At 36.4% G+C, this 20,496-nt stretch overlaps 1 protein-coding gene across 4 annotated transcripts in view; it reads left to right on the top strand.

Moving 5' to 3' along the window:
• Positions 1 to 20,496, top strand: part of VAV3 (vav guanine nucleotide exchange factor 3) — a 202,070-nt gene that overhangs the window by 73,268 nt on the left and 108,306 nt on the right. For all 4 annotated transcript variants that reach the window (XR_012624163.1, XR_012624162.1, XM_074832667.1 and 1 more), the window contains exons 8-15: positions 1,032 to 1,135; positions 3,267 to 3,366; positions 4,771 to 4,866; positions 6,493 to 6,561; positions 9,039 to 9,125; positions 9,575 to 9,660; positions 10,041 to 10,173; positions 10,507 to 10,616. Coding sequence is in view for 2 of the 4 variants with exons in the window: in XM_074832667.1 (XP_074688768.1) it covers positions 1,032 to 1,135; positions 3,267 to 3,366; positions 4,771 to 4,866; positions 6,493 to 6,561; positions 9,039 to 9,125; positions 9,575 to 9,660; positions 10,041 to 10,173; positions 10,507 to 10,616 (785 nt within the window). In the remaining 2 variants the exon portion in view is untranslated. The remainder of the gene's footprint in view (positions 1 to 1,031; positions 1,136 to 3,266; positions 3,367 to 4,770; positions 4,867 to 6,492; positions 6,562 to 9,038; positions 9,126 to 9,574; positions 9,661 to 10,040; positions 10,174 to 10,506; positions 10,617 to 20,496) is intronic.

Raw genomic sequence — 20,496 nt, 5'->3', positions numbered from 1 at the left:
AGCTCAAAAAGACACTTTGTCCCCTTAGCATTAGGCTGTTTTTCAGGGGTGTTGCTTAGTTGAGTCCCTGTGCACTCCTGAGAAAACGTGCTTCTCTAATACATTAATTGGGAAGCATTTCTATAATAATGTCTTTGTCTGCTGCAACTTAAGATTTTGAGCATATGGCAATACAGTTGCTAGCAACTGAATTTGATCTGTTTTAAGTTTTTGCTCCCTCACCTGTGATGTGATCGACTCTGTGTGTACTCTTGGTTTTCATCACTGTGAAGTGAAATGTTTTCACTTAGTTCACAACTCAATATTGTGTATTATTTTTGTAGTATATAACTTACTGCACTAAACCATCTTCAATGGCTTTTTTTATACAGTCCTCTATTTTTCATTGCAGTAGTCTGTACACAGTCAGTTATCCTCCTTTCAAAACTTTTTAACCTGTTTTGACTTAATTTCTTGTGAATTCTCTGACAGCATCCATACACTATTAAGGCTGACGTAGTTTCCTTACAGTTGCTTACAGGTTTTTGTATAATAGTGAACAAGTAAGGTGAGTTGCTACTATACTCAGGGAGCAAATCTTTCTGCAATATTCTTGCCTTTCAGCCATCAGTTGCCTGCTGTATTGGGAAACTCATTATGATTGCAGTTAACTTAGCACTAGAACACCACTAATTGACCAATGTAATGTACAAAACTAATTTTTCACAGCTCAGGGACATGAATCATTACTTTATCTTGTCACTAAAGCATTTACTTGACTCGCTTAATTTTAAAATTATCATTATAAAATGAAGATGAATTAACAGTGCACGTTCCAAGCTAGAATAAATTAGCCTCTAATAGGTAGTTCAGTTTTTCTTGTCGCAATATATGGAAGACGTGGCAAACCTTGAAATTAGGTTCTACTCTCAAATAATCTGTTTTCCAATTTATTGAAATTAATAGATCTAACATGAAATAATTTATTTTTATATTCATAGCTTTAAGTCATTCTGTTTTTAAAAACCTTTCCCTCTATTACTGTTTTTAAGGATTTGGTGAAAATTCACAGAAATCTAACACAGGACATCAATGATTCAATTGTTAACAAAAATGATCAGAACCTATATCAAATTTTTATTAACTACAAGGAAAGGTAAGATTTATGCACTTTTACTAATGATGGTAATCTATGCTCAATTTGGTGTTTTACCACACTTTTGTTTGAGTATTTCTGAAACAGGATTGAATTTGATGTCAGTATACTTATTGAGCTAGTATTTGGTGTTTTGAGCCTGGAAGTCAAAATGTAACCTATTGCTGCATGAGCCCTCCCTCTTCTTACCCCCTGTTTTGGCAATAGTGTTACATAGACAGGTAACATCTATATTTTGAACAAAATTTACATAGCTTATTTTGCACAGCATTTTTTTCATGCAGATAATCCCAGGTATTTTATAGTGTGTACCTGTATTGTTTAAGAGATAAAATGTTATAAAAGGGGAAGAAGGAGCAAAATAAGTGCAAAATCCTGGCACCGAAGTGAATGGAGTTTTGTCACTGGCATCAGTAGGGTTAGGGTTTTTTTCAGGAAGTGATCATTGGCAATACCCTTACATATTACGGCTATTCCATGTTAACAAAAACAGAAGAGGTCATAACCTGAAAGAAGAGAAAGCAGGTGCAAAAGCAAAGAGACTAGGGTCTTGCCCTACCCTGCAGTCAAAGGTGCGACAATAAAGCAAACATGCTCTACCTTCAAACTGTGAAAAACAGCCAAGCTGATAAAAGGATAGCTGTGGCAACATGCCATGCCCTGTAGGCTAATTGCCAATTTTTTTACCTACCTTTTCAGATTGTTTTTTCTGCCAGCACTGAACAGCTGTTGGACTGTATAGATGAACTTATATGCCTGTGGTACTTAGCTGAAAAACACTTGTACTGTGGTCTACAGTGCTGACCTACCTTGAAGTAACCCTTGGGTTGTGGTTAAAAATTAGTTCCTTTTGGGATGGGAGTGGGAAAGACCTGTGGGAGCTAATTGGATTTGCTTGAGGGTGATGGGGAAGGAGGATTGTTGCAGTAATAACAGGCTTGTGTGAAATTGGACAGCACCATCTGGAAAACGTTAGACAGGAGAGTTGTTTTCTGAGGGAGGAGGGTGTCCCAGACTGCCTATAAACAGTTTTTTCTTCAGAGACCCTCTGTCTCAGCTTTTATGTTGGAGCAGGACATAGTTATTTCCCAGGCTGTTAGACTTTCTGCTGCTGTAGAAGGGAATTAGGGGACAAGAAGTTGTTCTAGAAAATGCTTATCTTTCAAAAGTAGTTCTGAAATGTGTGCTAAAAGGGCAACAAAGGACACAGGAAAGAAACCTCAAGTTTATATTATACAAAAAGGAAACAGATGGAGGTAGACTCAGTGCCTTAACCATGTACTGATTAAAAGTAATCAGAAGTGGTAAGTCTTAAATCAGTATCATCACTTTAACTGTGAAAAAAGATTTTTTTTTAAAAAAATTGTACAGATTAGACAAGACAAAAAGAAATTTAGGAGACCCCAATAGAAAGCTCATGGAACCCCCCAAAAAGGGATTTGAAGCATACAGAAGGAGTGACCTTAAGAAATATATGAGAAGGTGAAAGGAAACAGCACTCTGCAATGGGACTAGCAGAAAGAAGCACTCCAAACAGGGGCAAGAAACTCCCATCATAAAATCAGCGTCCTTCAAGAAGCATTGCTGCCCTTGACAACTATTCAACTACTGAAAATTTCTTGAGTTTTCATATGCTATTGTTTTGATCTGAGAGCTCGCAGGATATAACCTGGTAGAAACTGTTGGAGATGGATCAGTTTGGGTAACCTACAAGTTCTTTAAAGGACAGCTGTAATTAATCCTGTTAAGCCTGTATTACAGAATTATTCATTACAACCTTAAAAATCCACAGTGTTGTAAATACTACAGACTGTTGCTCTGTTAAACAGCAGTTATGCTGCTTTTCAATGAGCCCTGTATTTATCAGAACATATGCATGTGAATATTAAAGGAAATTGCAGTGATTTTATGGCATTTTCAAGGTAGATCAAAACTGTGTTCTCCTGAATATTCTTCCTTGTGTTCATGCTGCCTATTGAAGTCTGTGGCTAAATCCTATCCTTGCTTATTTAGGCACTGTTCCTTTTGAAAGTAGGATTGTTGACAATGTATTTCTGAAAAATGATCAAGGATTGTTTGTTCTTAAATAAGCAAATGATCCTTTTATTCTTTATCTCTTGCTTTGATTTAGATTGGTTATTTATGGACAGTACTGCAGTCAAGTGGAGATAGCAATATCATGCTTAGACAACATCTCTAAGACAAAAGAAGATGTTAAATTGAAGTTAGAGGTATCAGTTTTTTTTAACATGTATGTATACATATATATATAAAAACTCCACATGTTTCTATGAATATGCCCTGCTTTCATCCAAGTAAAAAACTTCTTGATGAAAAACTATCTGGACTGGTAAGTGAATGTGTTTCTCTTAATTTTAATTTTTTTTGGAGCCTCTGATCAAATGAATATGTGAGCTGTTGCGGTACACATCCTGACAATGAAGTGAATGGAGTTTTGCCACTGAGATCAGTAGGGTTAAGTTTTTTTTTTCAGGAAGTGATCATTTGCTATACCCTTCTGTTTATCGTGACATCTCAGTCGAGAACACAGAATTGCAGAATCACTCAGGTTGGGAGGGACCTCTAGGCTTGAACAAGCCCTGGTCCCACAGCCTCACAGGGCTTGCTGTCTGCTGTGACCCATGGATCCTTTCCAGCAGAGCTGCTTCCTAGCTGGTCAGCCCTCGGGGTTAGTGTGTCCCTGGTTAGTGCATACCAGGTGAAGGACTTAGCCTTGTTGCCTTTATGTAAGGATTCTGTTGGAGAAGCCCTGAAGAGTGTCACCTGCACCTCTAATCTGGTGTTTGCAGACTTGCTGTGGGTGTTCTCTGTCTTTTCCTGCAGATCATTGCTAAAGATATTAAATGGGAGAGGTCCCAGGATAGACCTCTGAGGAACTCTACTTGTAACTGTCCCTCAGGTAGTGTAGGAAACATTAGTCACTGCTCTTTTGGAGCCTCATGATCTAGCCAGTTTTTCAAACACCTAGTAGTTCCTTCATCAGGAGCATAACATCCCAACCTGGATATCAGATGCTGTGGGAGATGATGTTGAAAGCCCTGGAAGAGTCAAGGTGGACTGTCCTCACCCATTCACAGATCTAGCCATTTCATTTGGGGAAGGCAGTCAAATAGGTCAAGCATTGATTTACCTGTGGTAAATCCATGCTGGATATTCCCAGTCACCTTCTTCATGTGCCCAGAAATTGCTTCCAAGAGGACTTTTTCCTCCATAATTTTTGCAGGGCCTGGAGTGAGACTGACTGGCCTGTAGTTTCCAAGATATTTTGCTTTTTTTCAAGATAGGTGTAATATTTGTTGCCTTTGCTATGCTTATAGGCAATATATATATATATTTTTTTAGATCAATGGGATGCCTAATTTCTGTTGTCTTTGTGATGTTTATTCTATTCTTTCTCATGCTGTTGAAATACCTAAGAACACGTGTCTAGACACAGTCTTTTTTTGCTTAGCTATTATTGCCACATCAACTGTTTTCCTTAATTTTGTTGATATTCTTTATCTCAAGTTTAATGTAGTTGCTTGTGGCATATATCACTAAATTTTCATATATATCACTTGAATATTTTGATTTCTAATTCTCTTGTTTTATTCTTTTTTTCTGCTTTGAACTAGGAATGTTCCAAGAGGGCCAATAATGGGAAATTTACATTGCGGGATCTTTTAGTGGTTCCAATGCAGAGAGTGTTAAAATATCACCTACTGCTCCAGGTATTTTATTTTCTAAATTTAAGGGGGCTGAGAGCAAAACTGTGATTGTTTATCATCAGTGAATTGTAAGAATGAGAGCTAAAGGTCTTTATCAAAGGGAGGTGACTGACATTTCCATAGATATGAGGCTGATTTGTTACAAAATAAAATCCAGTCAAGTGCAAGTTTTCTTACAGAAACCATTCCTCAGAACTCAGAAGCATATCTGGGGAAAAAAAAGAGTAAACCACAATTCTTTCCTCAGTGTCTGAACCTTTTGTTCTTGGTATGTTTAAAATGGTTAATAGTACCAAACTATAATCATGGTACTTTGAAATGTGAACCATTACCCCCCAAAAGAGGAAGCTGGACCATACTTACGGCATACTTTTAGGATGCTTCTTTGCTGTCATAGATTACAATAAAGCCATATTTATTTTGAAATGCTTCTTGTTGTAACCCACAAAGCATTAGCTTTTGCAGTTAGTCCTGTAATAAGGGTGGAGAGTCTTATAAATTTAATTTGATAGCTGTGCCAGGAGACTCATTAGTTCAGCTGCAAAGAAATATATTACTATGTTAGACTGTCAACCCTGCTGATGCTTGTAAAATGTCATTTTAAAAAGATGTACTGCTTGTATGTGAAGCATAATTTTGACTCAGCAGAGCAACATACATTTTGTAATGTTAAATTTTTTGAAATACTTCTATGAGTCATCTATGTTTTGATCAATGCAAAATTGGAAAAAAACAATTCTGAGATCTGAATCATGATTTTATAATCAATCTGAATATTATGAAAAGGTGATATACAATATGTCACTATGCTCTGTGTGACACTGTAGTTACAAGAAAGAAGTATTTTACAGGCTTTGAAAGAAAAAAATCCAGTAAATTATTAGGATTGTAATGTGAAGCATAAATACTTATTCCTTCATTTCCTATGATTTTATCAAGTAGTTATGGTAGCTGAAATGTATAATTCTCTTCTCAAATTATAAAGAAGAAATAACCTCTTTCCCCAAGAGGTTACTTTTTCACTTCATAAAAACCAAAAAAGCCCCTTTATTTTCCATATGGGAAGTGGCTAAAAAAAATCTTTAAACATTTACATTTGATTTAAATATGCCTTCTGAGTCAGCTTTATCTTAGGCATAATGAGACAGTGACTTCTTTTAAGCAGTGCACAGTTTAGCTGAGATTTTATTGCAAGCCTACATGCGTCTCTGCAGACAAGTGCATGCTTTGGAATGGGATGGTATACTGTATAGTTATGTGCATATGAACTCAAGTGTTTACCTGTGCTTTTAGCTTGCACATACAGTAATGGTCTGATTTGGCAACTTTTAAGTGCTAGACAGACCAAATTAGCTTCTAACGATGGTTCATTGTCAGATAAAGTCAGTGTTTAGGCTATACAGCAGTGGTTCTTAAACACTTGCCAATTATCTGTTTGCAGTAGTCCTCAGTTACAGGCTGCTCACTATGGGGATGAAAATATGACTTCTTGACTTGTGTTTTCTAGTTTTGTTTTCTTCCTTTTTTTGGGGGAGTGGGGTGTGGTGGTGCGGTGGGGATGAGCAATGACAACTTCAATTTATAAACTGACAAACAGTGGGTGAAAAGTTTTAACTGCTCTGTCCACAGGAGCTGGTAAAGCACACTACTGATCCCATGGAGAAGGCAAATCTAAAACTAGCACTTGATGCAATGAAGGTAAGTGTTCATGGCAATGAAGTATTTATGTCTTTGTTGGCAGTTAAAACGGTAGCTCATAACTATATCTCCTCCAGGAAATAATGTTCTTCACAGCAGATCAAACGTGTTTTCACAGGTCACTGTGACCTTTGTGAGTATGTTAGGGCAAGTATATAGTTGAGGGCTTTGCCCAAGTCTGGGAAACAAGTTCAGTAGTTCTCTGAAGTGGAGGGTTTATGAAATGGAACTTCCTTATTTCAGTTTACTTCTACATCATTTTGCTGTCATGAGATGAAAATCAGGTGTTTCAGTAATGTCGGTGTCACATCCAAAATTTAGGAATATTTCTACCACTGTAAGTCAATTCTAATCAAGGTCAGTAGTTTCCCAGTGAGATGTAAAGAAAGGTAACTGTCTTCAAAACTTTTTTCTGTCCTCGTAATATGATCTCTGTGGCTTTACCTTTGAAAGTAGTAGTGTCTTTCTGGAGGTAAAGTATCTCTCGCTGTATATTCACCTGCAAGTGGTACAAATGCTTTATAGAATAGCTTTCCTGACTTACGTACATGATAGTAGATGGTGTGTTCCTCTGCACAGCTTCAGAAATGAAGGACAGGTTCTGCTTCAGTTGAGTCATGGCATGGATTGTGACATTCATGCACTGGACTTGTGAAATTTTTTTCTATCCTTTGTGGGGAAAGTGGGAAAGAAGCCAACATGGCATAGGTCATATCTCCTTCTGTTGTAACCTGTATGGTCCGCAGAAGATGCTGAAGTCAGACTAAGTTAGTTTTGGGTCACACAGCTGTGTCATATTGTGTGACTGTCTGTCTTGAATGCCTGGAATACAGACCGGCTCACAAAGGAGATTTTTGGTTCCCCTTTTTTGTCATCTGGTTTTGTGCAGTAAATGCAGAGAGAGCCACCATGATAATCTCCCAAGGAGAGATGCCTGAAATGGGATGGCACAGTGTTGCTTCCATCTAGTGGCAAGCCATGCATCCTGGCTGCTGCAGATGGGCTAGGAAAATAACTGTTTTTTTACTCCCTCTGGCCCGGCTTTTTTCTTTCCCATTTGCTGGCTTAATTGTTTTTGGTGGCTGTTGGACTGAAAGTAAAAGACCAATTAAAAAATCTCTTGCCAGAGTGGCTGTGACAGTTACATGCTGGCTGGCAGGACATAACCTGCCAATTAAAAAATCCCTCAAACCACCCCTCACCCCCCCCACACCCCCCCCAACCCACCAAAAAATCTAGGTATGAGCATCTCTCCTTAAGGTTGCAGCATTGTTTTCCTCATGATTTACTGTATCCTCTTACAATACTCCCTGCCAGTGTAGTAGAAGTAACTACAGCATCGGTATGTTGCTTCTAAAAACCCTGGCAAAGTGGTACTGCCCCCCAAGAAAGAAAATTCTAGGAAGGATTATGCTGTCAGATTTCTTTTAGTAGCAAGAAAAAAAGGTTATTTAATTTCTACACTAACTCTTTTAAGACTAATGTGAATGTGTCCTGCACAGATTCATTTGGGAAGTTAGCATAATGATTGTGGCTACTTTTAGATTCTGATTAAAAAGGTCTTACGAAGAAGATATATCTTTCTCCCACCCTCCAAATTTGTGACCATATTGAAGGGATACCATAAAAGCAAGTTGTGAAGATCAGAATGCCTTTTCCAACTACTGCTTTCAGCGTCCCTGACCTTACCAATTACCACTCCTGCTCACTCCTCACCTCTAGCCATAAACAGAGAAGCCCCAGAAATTGTTACTATTACTCAAGCATGTTCAGATCATTTTAAAGACTTTAGTGAAATGTGTACAGCACATGTTCTGGTAAAGGGGACAATAATGATCTCAACCTCCGACTTCAGGTAGTGTATCCCATTAAAAGCCCTTTTTAAAATCTGCTGTGTAATGGGTTCTTTCTGCTGTGCAACAGTAAGAGCAAGATCCCACTACTGGGGCAGTAGCTGCTTCTTTCCTAATAAGCACCCAGGTTTAAGATACGTTTACACCTTATGTGCTGCTTTCAAGCTGCCTTACATACATTTTCTACTATATGCTCTATTCAGCTTCTGTTTTATTCTCAGATATTGGATGTTGTTGACTGTTTTTTTGACAGTGTGCTGCATAAATTACATTTCCATCTTTAATTTTGAAAAGAAGACATTAATGAAATTCAGAAAAAATCAGCCCTTTTTTACAATTTATTATGTGTTTCCTTCTTTCTTGCTACTAAATTTGTATTTCAATAGATATGATGAAGAAAGTTGTAAATATTATTGAAGATATATAGAGGGTTTTTTCCTTCTTTAGTTAGACATACATATTGGTAATTCTTGAACCTTAAAGGTAACTTTTTTTTAAAACCAATACTAAATAGGCAGATAAGTCAAAGACAAAATTAGAAGTAAATTTGCCAAATAATGAATTAAAATCATCTGTTATGGAAAAGTTTTTTTTTCCCCCTCCCTTTTTCTGTTGATGCTCTAGGACTTGGCTCAATATGTAAATGAGGTAAAGAGAGATAATGAAACACTCCGTGAAATTAGACAGTTTCAACTATCAATAGAGAATCTGGTACGTGATATTTTTCATATATACAGTTCTTAAATCACTTTTGATCAAATATATTGATAGATGTATTTTTTCCTCATTTCATATGAAATTATAGTACCCTTGGTAATGTTTAAGTATGCTTTGATTGGTTTAGAATGACATGAATATTTAAGTACAGGAATCTCTGCTATTTTGGGGGTCTGTTTAGTTAAATTATATTTGCATAGTTAAAGGTTTGTATTTGTATGGTGACTCAGGTCTTTCTGTAATGGAAAAATTTTCCCATTTGAAGACAAAAATGGAATGGGCTGATTCTTTATTGTATTTAGTTTAGATGATAATGAGGAAAAGGTGTTGTTTTCAGGCCCAAAAAGTCCTTTTTTGGGGTAAAAGGAGTGGTCTAACATTTGAATGTGTTGTCATCTTGGCATTTTTGCTATATTGAATTGTGCATATTACTTCTGTTGCAGAATCATTCCCTCTTACAGTATGGAAGACCTCAAGGTGATGGGGAAATAAGGATAACTACATTAGACAAACGTGCGAGGCAAGACAGGTGATGGCATAACTTCTGGTGTTTGCTATTAAAAAGCCTGTAAAGTAACTCTCTTTTTAGATTTGAGGTCAGCTCAATGATTCTTGAGAGTACTTTCATTTCACTGTGCATTCACAGAGCCTATCCCCCGTTTACCATATGAATTTACAAAGTGATTCATGGGAAGTTAGCTATTACGTTATCATCTAAGATCACCTAAGTCCCTTGCAAGTAGTAAGTCTCTAGTAAAAGTACTTTCAGTGGTTTTCTGTTTTGTTATTCAGTAGTTTAGTTGTTCAACTTCAAAATTCTAAGTGCCATGGGCAAAAGTGTGTAAAATAAGACTTTGGGTGTTGGGTTTCTGGAGTGTTTTTAATCATCTTTATATTGTATTTTCATAGGCATATCTTCTTGTTTGATCTAGCTGTAATTGTTTGCAAACGGAGAGGTGATAATTATGAAATGAAGGAAATAATAGATCTTCAGAAATATAAAATAACAAATAACCCCACTACTGATAAAGAAAATAAGAAGGTAAATATTTGTTGCTAATTCATATAAAATGTGTAATTTTAGCAGCAATTTGAAACATTTTGCAGGAGTTCAGAACATGTATACAATTTATTTACAAAGTTTTATGTTTTAAATGTCAGCTGAAATGAATATTAAGGAATTTCAACTTTGTTCATTTTGATGTAATTAAAACGTTTGAGCAAATCATTCCTAAGTGAACACAATAACATAGTCTTGCTGTTCCCAAAATCAGGTAACTAAGGAACATATAAATATTTCTTTCTCTTTTTTTTTTTTCTTCTTTTCCTTTCTTCATAACTGATGACGACTTGTATTTTCAATCTTTTTATGCAGTGGTCTTATGGCTTCTACCTCATTCATATCCAAGGTCAAAATGGTTTAGAAGTTTATTGCAAAACTAAAGACTTGAAGAAAAAATGGCTTGAACAATTTCAGATGGCACTGTAAGTATATTTTAATTAAGGTAGAATCATGTTCATCACCAGTGTAAGGTTATCACTTAAATTATGCTGAACTGCTTTCATGTTTAGATTTTTTAAATTCAGCCTAGTTAACTATTTTATTTGACTTCCTGGGAAACAACTGACACCTTCATTAACAGAATATTTCCCTGAAACTCCTCTTGGAAAAGAAAGAGGGCACTCTAGGCTATGTATTTCTTCCTAACTTTGCGGCTAAGACTGTTTTAGTAATACTGTCTTAAGCAACCAGGGGGAAATACTAATTATTTTAGCAATAAATATATAATAGTGACATTTTTCCTCTCCCATTTTAATTTTGATTAATTGAAATATATTTTTTGAAAGGTGATGCTGATGATTTGAGAGGGGATCCTGGCATCTTTCCTAGTGGCTTTTAACTAATGTATTGTTTAGTATTTGGATCAAGTTGCTTGGCTTATTAAATTTAGTTTCAAAAGACTGATTTCCTTTATATGTTTTTGACTAAAAGAGGAGGTTGCTTTAGACTTCTTGACAAGTTGTTCAGATGCACCACTGCAGATTACATTATTGCTATGCAGCATGAGCTTTCTGACAAGGATCAGAAATGGAAATAAAGACAAACATGATTATTGACACCTCGGGTATTCTGATTAAATTTAAAACATATGAACAAGGGAATTGGATTACAGGGCGATGCTTGCTTTATGGTTAAAAAAAAAAAAAAGTGTGAGGGAGAGTGAGATACTCCCAGCAAAAATAGAGAGAGCGCATTAATAAAGATTGTTTTGAATGTGATGGTAAAGGGATGTGGATTTGGAAGAAAGGCTATTATTAGCTGATAAGAGTGAAACTTGCTCATAAACTATATTTATGTGTTTATATTTTTAAAACCTTAGTATGATGAGTGCTAATGATTTAAATGAAATCATAAGAGAGGAAAGCCTGGGCTTGATAGATATTATAAAGCCTGCTTATTAGGGTTCCCATCTTGCTGGTTTTTACTGAAGACAAATATGGCATGTGTTTTGGAAAAAAATTCAGGCTAGCATAGTGGGGAATGAGAAGAAGTCTTTTTTTTTGTATGTGGGCAGAAAGCTGAGTACTTTCCCTCTTTATGTCCCTGTGCTCTCCCTGCTGCACTTCTTGTAATGTCATTATTGATATTTACTTAAGTATATATAAAACATGTATGAAAATCATGAGGAACTCGGATTTATCAGCTGTAGCATTGCAACTATTGGTTGCTCTACAGTAGTCATGTCCAAGTGCACAAAGAAACCTACCAAACAAACCAGAAGTGAGCTAAGGAGGGCAGTAAGAGTGCTATGTTTTTTCCCCGGAATGTATCCTTGGTTCTTCCCAAACATTTTTATGGTTCTGTGCAGGATCCCGCTTCCCACTGCTGTGTGTGGTGAGTGAGTGCAAGATGCGTGTCCTTTATGTAGTGTTTAGGCACCAGCCAGCGCTCAGGAGCTGTTCATGAGTGCGCCTTTGTGAGCAATGGTTTACTGCTGCCAGCTGCCCTGTGTGAGCAGAACAAATGGGACCTGAATGGTTGACAAGTTAATGTGCTATTCTTTCCTCTTGGGCAGATGGAGTTGGTCGTTGAAAATGAGTGGTGGTGTCAGCCTTGTCTTGTATGGATGTTTGTCCTTCTCCTAAACCCATACCTCTAGTTTAACTTCCCGTTAAAGACTGTAACACAGAGGCACAGGAACTGGAGCTGCAGGGTTGCTGCAGGTCAGGGCTGAGGTGCAACAGGACATAGTGGCATTATTTGCTTTGGGCAATGCTTTTGTTCCTTTTAAACCACTAGGATTGAAAACAATGGGAAGCTTTTATCCTTCCTGAAGTTTTTATACCTTTCCCCCAATTCTGTTACACGGATTTGACTTAACAGCATATTCCCCTCAGCAGCTCTCCCAAAATCCTGGTGTATGTAGTGATAGTTATAATCTAATGCATGCTGAGGCACAAGAATTTGTATTTGGGAATAAATTAAGCTAAGTGTTTTGAACAATTGGTTGGTCTGATTTGTTGTTTTCATGGGTCTCATTGCCTACTGTGTAGGTTATCTGTTCTAGTGTGATTCTACTCTGTAAAGTAGCCATGATTGAAATTATGCTCTTATTCATATTCATCATACTCAATTATAATTACTACTTCTATGGGCAAAATACTTCTCATTACTTAAAAATTTTACTGAGACTGCAAAAACAGCACAGTTGAAGGGGTGAATTACATTATTTTTTGATTATCAGAAACCATGTTGTTTACTAAGTTGCAGACAGAAATTTCAATCCAGTTTTGTTACCTTTAGGATAGCATTCTGTATGAAGTCAGGTCTGTGCAAGTGTTAATCTAAGAACATGACAACAGAACAAATTAGGATCTCTCTTATTATTTTTAAACTAAGAATTAACCTTGTTGCCACTAGAACAGTTTTATTGGCATAACTATGTTAGCTAGGCTGTAATTTTTTATTTTTATTTTTTAGGAGCTTAGTTGTTTATACCAGTGTATGAACAACAGTGATAATAGTTATATTGCTGAAAAGGCACCTACTCTTGACGTGCTGGTGTCATTGAGATGAGAATTTGTCTCCAGATAGGGAAGCTTATGTTATTGATGAAGTAGGAAATAGAAGAGAACACTGCTTTGCTGGCTGGATTTGGTTTAGCTTTGGAGGGCAGGAATACATTAGGCACACTTGATGTGGAAAATCTTGAAAGGAAGGAAGGATGAAATCCCGGTGTTAATTCCAGAGTGTTACTTTTCAGACTAGTAAGTTTCTGTTAGAAAACTAGTTTGACAAAGCTGTGGAAATATTCTAACCTCTTAGCCAGCTCTGGTGTTACTGTGGAATATGGTGAGTTGTTTTGTTGTGAGGAAGGTTGGGAATGATGGGTTACTGATCATAAGAAACTGAGTAAATTGTTTTTATTCATATGGCAGTTCTGTTGCTACAGTATGTATTTGCTGCTTTCCTGAGACTATTGCTTTATTTAGAAAATATATAATACCAAAACACCTCAATTTTTATTCTTCCCAAGAATTTCATGTGGTTTATTCATGAAGCCTGTTCATACAATACATCCTCAGCAGCAATAGTACTGTGGCATGGCTGCACTGAATTTGATGCTAATAACCTATCCACAGTGATCTCCACAGTTGAAGCTGGGTCACCTCCTCTCCCTCCCCACCCCCCCCCCCCCAAAAAAAAAAAAAAAAGTATTGTGTACAACCTTCAAAATTGTTGGTTCTTTGGGAGCACAGGATTTTCTAGATGACAATAAAATGAAGCAGGACACTGGGGCACACAGTTAACATTGCAGAGCAGCTCTTGAAGCTGGAACTTTTCTTAGACTAATAAATCTGATGACTTTGAGAGGTTTTCATAAAGCCAGCAGGCAGAGACCAGTGGAGGATGTTTTAACAGGAGCCATCATATGGCTGAGTTCTCTCTTGGTCTGCCTCTTCCCTCACTGATGTGAAGGGAGGTTTTGCATGCACAGGGAGAGCTAACTGCTTATTGCCTTGGAAGAGAAGTGATACTTAACAGTGATAGTGGTTAATTTGAACAGTTGCTATTTTGTTCTTGAAACTCTGTTCATAGTAATGGATGAGCCTATAACTGTATGGGTAAATAAGCACCTTTTAAAAGATAGTACTACAAAGACTTTACTGTATTAGACATGGAATGTTTAAATTTAATCTAGCATGCCAAATAGCATTGGTTTAAATGCAAAGTCATTTCATCTCCAAGATAATATTAATAGACGTGTACAGCCAAATTACTGCACCAAATTACTCGGCCAAATTAGAGACATCATGTATTAAGTGAAAGTTTGTCAGCAATGTGATCAAGTGCATGGTTTATTTGCTGTAACTAAGCCATCAAAAACTGAAAAACTGATTGCGATTGTAAGACACAATTTTGTTACATTTTTTTAGTCACATATTCTGTCTAATCTCTTTTCTCCTGTAGTAAAAACAACCAGAAGAATCAGAACAAATATGTAATGTCTTATATTATACCTACAAATTACATAAAATATTTGATATTTTTATGTGATTCAGCTTATGCTAAAAGGTAGGAGCATCGGTTGGTATTTTCTTTTGTCCCCTTGAAGGCTCTCCTACAGATGCTTTTCTTATTTTAAACACGCTTATTTTTAAAAATACCCGACTAATATATGTGTCAATGAATTTATGCTAGCCATTCTTTATTAAAAGAAAAAACACCTTGAAAGTTGAAGTTGTATGCATGTATACGCCTCAGTTACGGTATTTTGGAACTACTTAGCTAATTATCAGGCTTAATTTCTTATGTGGCAACTGCTTTTCTCGTCATTGCTGTGATGAATTTAATTCTCTTTTATTTCATAAGAAGATGAGAGAATAAACAATGAAAGAAAATATGTTGATTATTACTACAGCTGTCTCATGTTGACACTAAACCTTTGTTTCCATCCACTAAATATTTCTGTGTAGTTTGTTTCTTGATCACAGTATAGCATGGAGCAGGTCTGTGTTGTCTTCCTCGCAATGGCAGACACCTTTTCCATGAAAGGCCACATATTATATTTTTCTACTGACTTAATATAGGAATCCATTAGTGTAATAGAGCATGCAATATCTTATATTGGTTTGTGCTGAATTTGTCATCATGATGTCCAGTTTACTAATTTAATTAAGTCTGTCTCTGGTTTCTCAGTTGGGCTTTGTAATCCACTCTAAAAATGGTGGTCAGCAAACCTGGCTTCAGTGTATATTCCTAGATAGGAACATATTACACAGAAATGCAATTTAAAATGTAATCACAGAAGAATTTAGGCTGGAAGGGGTGTGTGGAGATGGTCTGCTTCAGTCTCCTGCAGGGCTCAGGTTGCTCGGGGCCTCCTCAGCTTGAGTTTTTAGTGCTGCTGGATTTCAAGATGCACAGAACCAATATTGCACAGTCTCTGCAACAGTGTTGTAACATGCCTTTTAATTAGGCTTTACTCAACATCTCTTTCACAAACTGAGAAGTGCATGAAAACATCTTGCAGGCAGAGGAACAGGCCTTTTTTAAAATGTACTTAGTTAAAATTTCACCTTCAGAAGTACTATGATTGTAGTTTCTGCTTTGACATTGCTACTGCAATTGCGATATTAATGTCATGTCTAATTAGTAATGCCTGAAAAATCAGTGGGAAACACATGATCATTATAATGATTAGTGCATGCATTAATTGCATGGAGTTAATGAATCTGATTTTTTTTTTTAATATCCAAATAAAAGAGATTTCAGACATGAAAGCTGTACAGCCCTAAAAAATAATAGTGGTTTTAGTTTTAATTACACTGTATTTAAGTTTTAGGTCACTACAGAGTTTGTGCAGCTGCTTGAGTACAGCCTAATATGTTTTTGAAAAATTACTGTTTCAGTTAGACATAAATTTGCACCCTGTAACTCAAGGGATGTAGAACACATCATCTGTAAGGAAATAATCCTGAGATTGATTGATTCTCAAACCTGATAGGTGTGTGTGCACAACATTTTAGATTAGGCAAGATATGTAAATTGTAGATAAAGCTCATTGGTTTTCTAAATTGTAAAGAAAACTAGTACAGGAAACAAGGTGGGTGAAAAGTGTTCTCTTGCCTATTATCATTTCCAAATTCGGTTTGCACTCTGTGACTAATGACTTTGGTCAGATTCAACTCAAATAGATCTGTTCCCTCAGATAGTGCATTAATAATGCATATGCATTAAGACTTCTTCTGAGAGAATATTTGAGCTCTGACATATTGAACACTGACATATTAAATTAAAGCTTTCTTATCAGAGCACTTTAAAAGCCTTAGGTATCTGCTGCATTTTTCAAATAGCTCGCAAAGGTGTTTCACTTACACCAACCTCACATAGGTTACCAAAGCAATAAACAAACATGTCTGCCTGGGCTTCTCCATCCGTACAAATATTTCAGTACTGCAAAAATGAATGTCAAGTTCATGTCTGTGGAAGAAGAATGGTTGCCTATTCTTTGCTATGACTCCAGTTGTTTTTGATCAGATGTTTTTCAGGGTTATAAGCAACCATTCACAACATACAGTTATGCAATTTCTTTAGATTATTCCAGACACAGCAAGAACTGTGTGAAGATTCTGTATGTGATTAAGAGCACAGGGTAGGGACAGCATAGAATGTGAAAGCAAAACAGAATTTGTGAAAACAGTGTGTAAATGCTTGTAGATGATAAATATACTTTGATATTATGTCTTCTGGTTCACAAAAATCAAAGATTTCCAAATCTTTGTGTTTTTACAACTTAACTTACAACATGTGAGGTATATTACTATGAATATTAATCAGTGTTTCTTAAAATTCAGTGAAATAAATTTGTAGTGACACTACATCATAAAGATAAATACCACCATTTAAATACTGTTTTTTGCGCATGCTATTAGTTTTTTTCAGTCTTTAAACATGGAATGCTGCATTACATGTTTGTCCCAATACTTTGGCTATAAGAACAGATATCCTAGCTTCTCCCTGTAAACCAATGCTACTTCTTTTTCTCAGCAGGTTTGGGTGTTTGTCTGGTAATTTACAAGTTTATGACTTTATACATCCTATATTTTTACTTTTTTACATATGTCTACAACATAGACATTTGTCTTCAGTTAAGTGTAAATATATGATAAAATATTTAAAGCTTACCAAGACAAGCAACTTTGTAAATTTGTATTTGTAAGACTTAGAACTTTCACAAATAAGACTTAGCCAGAGAATATCAAAGTATATAAAGCATTGATGCTTTTGATTTACAAATACTGATGTGTGACAGAGCTTTGTTCCTATCAGATGGTGTTTAAAAATGTTATACAGGAATAGATTAGCTCAAAGCATTCCATCTCCCATGCTTTTCAGGGAAGTAGGCTTATAAGAAGGAAAGCCATTATCTTGTTTGAAACAATGCAGTACATTTCCAAAAAGTTAACAAGATAATTTCCTTGATCTCAAAAAAGCCACTCATCATATGATCAAATAAGCAAATTTCCTAGCAAAGTCTTAGAAGTTTTGTGTTCTTGATCAAAAGCACAATTTGCTTGTGGTATAGTTAATTTAATTATATGACATGTCATCTTGATGGAGATTCTTTGATGTGACAAACCAGAATGTTTGAGTATTAGCATATGGAGAATTGATTGATTGATTAATTTAGTAAATAGCATCTTCAAAGATAATTCTGAAATGTAACAGCCTAGCTGGAACAGAGAAAATGAATTAAGTTGTAAGTAATCAGCACTGCTCCTGAGAAGAGAAGGTAGAAAAGAAGCTGAAAATCATCCTTTGTGAAATGACATTGCCCACCTCTTAGTGAGAATACTCCTTAAGAATGCCATTTTCTCTTTTTGCCTTTTTACAGTGAATAATAAAATGTTTGTAAAGATTGAAAAAGCATTATTTATTTGTGGCTTCGTTTCTGCATTGTTGTTAATTTATTACACAAATGCCTTCCAATTCTATGACCATGTTGTATGAAGTGATCAGTTGTAATGGTGATAGTTGCACAGAGCTGAAATGTTTCATGTGGAAAGAGGGGATAGTGCAAATGTAAGGCTGATGCTGCTGTTTGTGACGAACAGGATTCTAAGGGAAGTTTGTTGTATATCAGAGCAGGGAGTGAGGTTGAACATCTCTTGGGACCAACTTTGCATGAAATTCCTCAGGAGGTTTGGCCGAAAGCTTTTTTTCTTGACAGTAAGATATATAGTTTTCTGCTTCTTAACTTCTGCTGTCTTGTGTTATTACTTAAAACATTTGAATGAGTGTCAAATGTTAGCTATATGTTATTGCCTAGTTAAATTTTCCAAATTTTTCTTAGATGCTTAGTACCAGTTGTCATGGCTAACTTCTAAGGTGCGTAAAATTTTGAAAGGAAGTCACTTTGGCACAGAACAGGAATTTTAACTTAGGGTGTCTTCATAAATAATTTCTGTTAGCAATTAATAACTTAGAAATACTTATGGCAGATGCATTTTCTGCAGTGATGTCAAATACCAATACAATAAGTAAAGTGGAATGAAAATTTTCAGTGTCCTCAGATATTAACCTCTGCCATTTTCTTTATAGGCTATACTGCAAGAATACAGCATCAGATTTCATGTCACATACACTTGAAAATGTTCTTCAGCAGTTCGTGCTCAGGGTGTCCATAATTCTGAACAGTTCTGTACAGAGCATTTTAAATTATTATAAGCATAACATGGAGTGCAGAATAATAACAGCTCTCAAATGCAAAGGTCTAACTCGGGGTTGAGAGTTGAGGAGAGTTCAAGGTATTGAGTTTTATCTGAGCTCCCTGTAGTATTTCTTCTTTTAATTCTTAAACCAGTTGCAATTCACTGCAGGCTCCTTATCTGATACTTCATGCATCTGCTTATTTGTTATGCCCCTGGGCTCACAGGTGGGCATACATATATTAACTATTCTCTAAAGCCAAGTTTTAATCAAGGGAAATGGCTATTCAGTTTAAAATATAGTGCACTTTAAAAATTATGGGATATTTGGCAAACATCTACATACAATCTAACCCTATGTAACTTCGTGTGACCTTATTGCATTTCTTAAAGATACTGATATGGGAAAAAAATCTCACAATCTGACCTAAATAGCATTTCTGTAAAAATGAGTCAAAAACCAAACCCAAGAAGTATCATTAGAATGTCCTAGCATGTTTTTGCCTTTTGGGGAAAAACTGTCCGCCCCAGAGACAGGCAGCTGTCTTGCTGTGCTGTTATGCAGAAGCTGTGATTCTGCTGGCCAGCCTGTTCCCAACCCAAGAGCATCCATATCTGGGCACTTGCTGCTGTTCCGGGTCACTCAGGAAAACATGCTTGTGGAGCTGCCGCTGGGGGAAGAGAAGGTTCCTTTTCTATCCAAGTTGACAGTCCCACTGAGTTATGATAATCTGGAGGAACATCTCTGGGTTTAAATGATACCTGTGAGGTTTATCATCAGCTCCCTGAGAAAAATGGCTCAACTCAGTGTTTACAATGCCTTTGCTTTCTCTGTATTTAATAGAACAAGTGATATACTCAATGATGTCTAGGTCAGCACCTGCTTTTGTTGATACCCTGTCGTGTTTTGCAGCTAATTACCTTTTGAGAAGAGCTTTCTTGATCCATTTGCAAAGAGTTACTTTTGCATTTATCTTTGTGATGTATTTGTTCTTTATTTTCTTGCATGTGCTGCAGTTCCTGCAATTAAGCATGTAAGTGCTTTTTGTGATGAAAAAATGATGTGCATATATCAGAGGAATATCAAACGTTCCCCCCCCCCCCCCCCCCCCCCCAGTACTTTTTTACTTCCAGTTTAAGAAGAAACATGTTTAGTTTAAAAATACTTGAAGTCTGGGAAGGAGAAGTGGAATTGTTAATTAAGTACTCCAGAGGAGCAATTTTTCAGTATTAATTGAGATGTTTGTAAAGGGTATAAGCAACACCTTCTCAGTGGCCTAGACCCAGGGAGAGTGGGAATCTGTACTGGTCTTAATTGCTGAAGTCAAGCTAGTATTGAAAAGCTGCCAAGGAAGCAATTAAAAGAAATGGCCCTCAAAATACAGAAAGACAGAAGAACTGGTTGCTAGTGGAGGACAGCAGTGGACCTTTGCAGGCAGGTAGTCTAAACTACAGGTTCCAACTGGTAGCATTAAAGGTCATAGTAAATAGATTTAGAATAAAAGAAAGAAGAGAATTTGTCTTTGTGCTGTCTTCCGAAGTCTCCTTCCTTTAACTCCTTGCAGAATATGAAGCCACAAGATGGTAGACTTCAAGGGCTCTTTGCTGCTGGATACCTGCTTGTTGCTAGTGCTGTGCAATGAGGTTGACA

The sequence above is a fragment of the Strix aluco genome, chromosome 8 (genome assembly GCF_031877795.1).
Source record: "Strix aluco isolate bStrAlu1 chromosome 8, bStrAlu1.hap1, whole genome shotgun sequence".
Lineage (NCBI taxonomy): Eukaryota > Metazoa > Chordata > Aves > Strigiformes > Strigidae > Strix > Strix aluco.
The sequence above is the reverse complement of the archived record's forward strand: the minus strand, read 5'-3'. Positions and strand labels throughout refer to the sequence as shown.